At 43.6% G+C, this 4,500-nt stretch overlaps 1 protein-coding gene across 1 annotated transcript in view; it reads right to left on the reverse strand.

The window, feature by feature from the left end:
• The window catches only part of samd10a (sterile alpha motif domain containing 10a), a 15,712-nt gene extending 12,706 nt beyond the window's left edge, over positions 1–3,006 (reverse strand). Inside the window, exons 1-2 of the mRNA XM_086212572.1 lie at positions 2,727–3,006; positions 371–552 (exon numbers count right to left, since the gene is read on the reverse strand). Of these exons, the coding sequence (XP_086068698.1) occupies positions 371–552; positions 2,727–2,739 (195 nt within the window). The 5' untranslated portion in view covers positions 2,740–3,006. The remainder of the gene's footprint in view (positions 1–370; positions 553–2,726) is intronic.
• Positions 3,007–4,500: the final 1,494 nt, after the last annotated feature.

Here is a 4,500-nt window from a genome sequence, read left to right on the forward strand (position 1 = left end):
CAGCACCTAACTGGCGAACACTCAAATTAGTTCAGTCAAAACACAGGCGCTGTTGTGTTTATTGAACAGCAGAACCGCTATAAATCTAGACGCCGCGGTGGCATTTCACTGGTGTAATTTGGTTCTGTGTAAACAAAGTGTCGTATTGGTGGAGTCATTTTTACTGCAGTACTGCAGAATCTCTGTGTAAAAGTAGCTGTTATTTTTGACCTAATTTCTCACATTTGTCATAAATTGTTCTTAGTCTCCTGTGTTGGATTACATTAAAATCAGCCTTTAAACAAAATTGGATATGTAGGATAATAACCTGGGGGGGGATCAAGGCACATGAAGAAGGAGTGATGAGAATAGTCATGAAGGTGTTCAGTACCTGCAGGGCTTCTGTGCCCGGCTGCTGCAGCAGCTTCACTGTTCTGCCTCCTGCTGTCTTCTGTCCACGTCCGTCATGCCAGGTTAAGTTCCCACCTGTCCTCCGACTCAGCTGGTGCTTGAAGTCCTCAGGCAGAGCCCTGTACTCCACAGCCGGCCTACAGAAACTGAAACTGGATGCCGCTGGATAGATAAAAGAAGAGGATATTATAATTAAATAGCTGGATCTGGCTTTAATGATGGACTCCACAAAGAAATGAAAAAGGTAAATTACTTGAAAACTAAAATCAGCAGAAGACAGCTGCCATTCAGTGATTTCTTTACGAAGAACCTGCTCATACCAGCTCTGCTATGTTCAAAGTTACCCAAGTCTGGACAAGCTTCTGGGTACGTCCCGGAAATGAGTATTCAGGTACCACAAAGACTTTGTGCAGAGCTTGCAAATGAATGTCAGATCTGTTCGTCGAGCCACTTTCTCATCATTATGAGGAGGCCCGTAGGCAGACATCCAAGCCCACTCAACAGCAGGTGGCTTCCCAACATCCAGTAATTAAAGAAAGTGTGCAACTACAGTAAACACGCTGCTACTGGCACGGATCCTGGCAGAACGCAACGGGCCATTACTGATTCATGTGCCAGATTGGAAGGATTTTCTTATGTTCGTAGCTCAGTGTGCAGCTGTGTTTGCATGCAACATGCATTTTCGCAATGTTAAAACTAAGAGAATTTGAAAAGAGGACAACAGAGAAGGGACTGTCACGGGGGACGAGGGTTGAGGAGATGAAAGAATGTCTTCTGGTTTTCAAGCTGTGCGTCTCTTCTTTCTGTCATTCAACATGTCCCAGAGAGAGAGAGGAGAGCAGCACCGAGTCCTGCAATCATCCAGCAAACCAGCAGCGTTTGATTAATATGAGTCTGAAACTCCTCAACTTTTTTTTTTTTGTTTCTTTGAGCTTTCACTCTGAGACTGAGTGTGTATGATTACTCCTCCAGGCTGCTGCTATAAACATAAATGTGCCGCTTCTTCTTGCTGAATAATATGGATAATTAATACCACTCATCATAATGGGATTTCGTTTCTCTTTTATTCTGTCAGAGTTATTAACATCGTTAACTGACACACGCGTGTGCGTGCACGCACAGACACACAGACTCTAAAATCATGCATGATGATTTATTTGTTGTGTATTCAAGCTGCCATGGAAAAAGCAATCTTGATCTCCACCCGCTCTTTCATCAGTGACAATATCTGTTTTTTATGGAAATTTATGTCAGAAAACACAATTAAAAAAGACAAAACTGTAATCTTCAGACATTTTTTGTGAGAAATCCAACTCATTACTAGCATTTTGGCACCGGGATGGACAGCAATACTCTGTGGGATTATTGATGAAAACTCCAGGCAGATTTAATGAAAAACCGATTTACCAATTTATTAGAATGACACTTCTAAAGTTGCACTGCTACTGAACAGACTAAATGAAGCTGTTGAAAAATGAAGTGCATTTGAATCATTGTGTCAGTCCCCATACAGCACACTGGATTACAGCTACCACAATACACATGTGCGCCGATAGGACTGTGTCACGATATACCACGATACTGGATAGAAACTAAGGGCTGGAGAATCAAACATGATTGTGAAAAAAAAACAGGATTTATTGCTTTATATTTATGGCAATAATATTCACGACTTTGATAAAGCACAGTGATTTTTACAGCAGCTATTAAAGAGTAAAACAAAGGATACTAAAACTACAAACACGTTGTTGCTGGGACAGCGATACAGTATAGTGAAGAAAATTTGCATTGTATTTCTGTATCGATCTATCGATGTCTTTGTGGCATTTATTTTACAAAATATAGAGAATAGACTTCTAGAGGTTGGGTCTTTAAACAGAAGCTGTGAGGTTCATTAAAGTATAAACCATTGAAAACTTTGTTTCAACTGACACTGTTGGTGAAATAACCTCAGCGGCACCGCGTGATGCTGGTCCCCCACTGGTTCGCTGCCCGCTTCAGAACCGGATCACTGTCCAGCAGCAGACCCTCGTCCTGTGTTTCTACCCAGCATGTAGTTATTTTTAGGATCACCATTGGCTCTTATTTCCAAATATGTTTGGGATTTTACTAAAGTTAGTTAATTGTATTTGAGTATTTTCACGCTTTGCACGTTGAGTAATGATAAACAGGCGCCTTGTCACACTCGGGACCACTGACACCTGATAAACCTGTCCTGCAACTATCTACTCCTGCGGCTTCCTCCAAGTTTCCTCGGCGTGTCTTTCAAACGTAATTCGACATATTTCTGTACGTTTCTGGAAATAAATATCAGTCACCAGCATCGCGCTGCCTACCGTCAACAGCCATGGTGTTTCCGCCTTAGAGGATCTAATTAGTGAAAGTCTTGCATCGTCCCCGGTGACCGAGTCATCCGCCCACCTCTCGTCCTCTTTACCGACAAAAGTTTCAACGAGGTCTGACTGGAGGAATGACGCTCCACATCGTCTCCCTCTCTCTCTTTCTACTAGTCGGACTGGGAGATGCCTTCAAACCAGCTCACGCAGACCATGCTGGAGTAAACCGAAGACAACCCAGCGGCTGTCTGACTGGTTCCACTGGCTCTGACGGCGCGTGCACGCGCGTAAGGGGGTGGGGGGGGGGGGCGAGCGAACGCGTGCGTTTGTGCCTGTTTTTTTTTTTTATCTATGTCGTGAGAATCAGACGCGCGGCTTTTTCTCAAGAGCCAGCATGAGCAGAACGAGCTCAAAGTGCAGCCCCGGGCCCTGTAATTAACGCAGCCAGTGGAGACTGAAAAACAGCCGGATGAAAAGGCTTCTCAGGCGCTGCAGCATCCACCAGAAGGAATTTCGCTTCGCCTTTTCTTTAAGAAAGGGAGCTCTGTGCGCGCCTGTGGGCAGCGGGCCCTCTCTGATGGACCCTCCCGTGTTGTTCGCCCAAAAGAGACGCAGGATACCAGAGCACTGATGTGCTCCTCTACCACAGAGTCACTGTCTTGATGACATAGCAGCAGTGAAACCACCAGCATAAACAACAACAGCCATCACCCAGACAAGAAAATAAACAGACCTTCTTCCTGTCACATTGAAGCTGCACATACACACACATGTACCAGGCGATACAGGAATCAAGGAAAAGGGGTCAAGGGAGTTTGATCTACTACTGCAACCCTTGGCGGTGCTTCGGGGCATTGCCAAGAGCCTGGCCTGAAAGCATCTGGACCCAAAATACATTTTCCTCATCGTTATATGAATTAATATTTCATGCTTTTATATCAGGCTGCTCTGGTTTTGACAGTTCGGTTGAAATCCAAGAAACTTTGTGAATGATTCGACAGTGCAGCTGTTGGGTTTGTTTCCTGCATGAGATAAAGCATGGACGTTGGTCAGAGGGCAACGGCGATAAAAGAATGATGATGAAAGGAGATGAGAGGGATGAAGGACTGGAGGCGCAGGGAAATCAAACGGGTTTGTATATTGATGAATGCGCAGGTGTTCTGTTGCGCAGTATTAAGATGCGTGCATGCAGGTTCAAAGGTCGGGGGGGGGGGTTATGACTAAAATAAACAGTATCATGGCTGAGACACCCATGAGACGTTTGCTTTGCTGCTCTCATGTCTAACAGCAGCGTGTTATCCTGATTCCCCGGGGTTAAAATCACAGTCATATGTGGTGTACTGCCACCTAGTGGTTTAAAATTCCATGCACATAAATGCAATGGTTGCTGATGGAAATGGGTGCAGATTTAAAACCTATTTTAAGACCACATAAGCAAGCATACGAGTCGGTTAGCAGCTAATGGGTCCGAGTAAATATACAATAAATACAAAATAAGAAATTGCAATAGGGGAGGGGAGTAATGTGTGGAAATGGAAGAATAACGTTAAAAAACATTAAAAAACTCAAATACCTCAAAATCGTACACAGATTGATATATTTATAAACAGCTTTTAATAAAAACATAAGCATTTAATTTCACTGATGAACATGCAATTCTGTTGCTCAGCTTTACATGTGCTATAGGTAGAACAGTCTCAAATTGACTCTATTTATCTACAGGATACAGTCGGGATGAACATCCATTCATTTTCAACTGCTTATCCTGTTAAGG

Source organism: Aulostomus chinensis, chromosome 9 (genome assembly GCF_037954235.1).
Source record: "Aulostomus chinensis isolate RoL2024-O1b breed Wild chromosome 9, RoL_Achi_v1.0, whole genome shotgun sequence".
Classification (NCBI taxonomy): domain Eukaryota; kingdom Metazoa; phylum Chordata; class Actinopteri; order Syngnathiformes; family Aulostomidae; genus Aulostomus; species Aulostomus chinensis.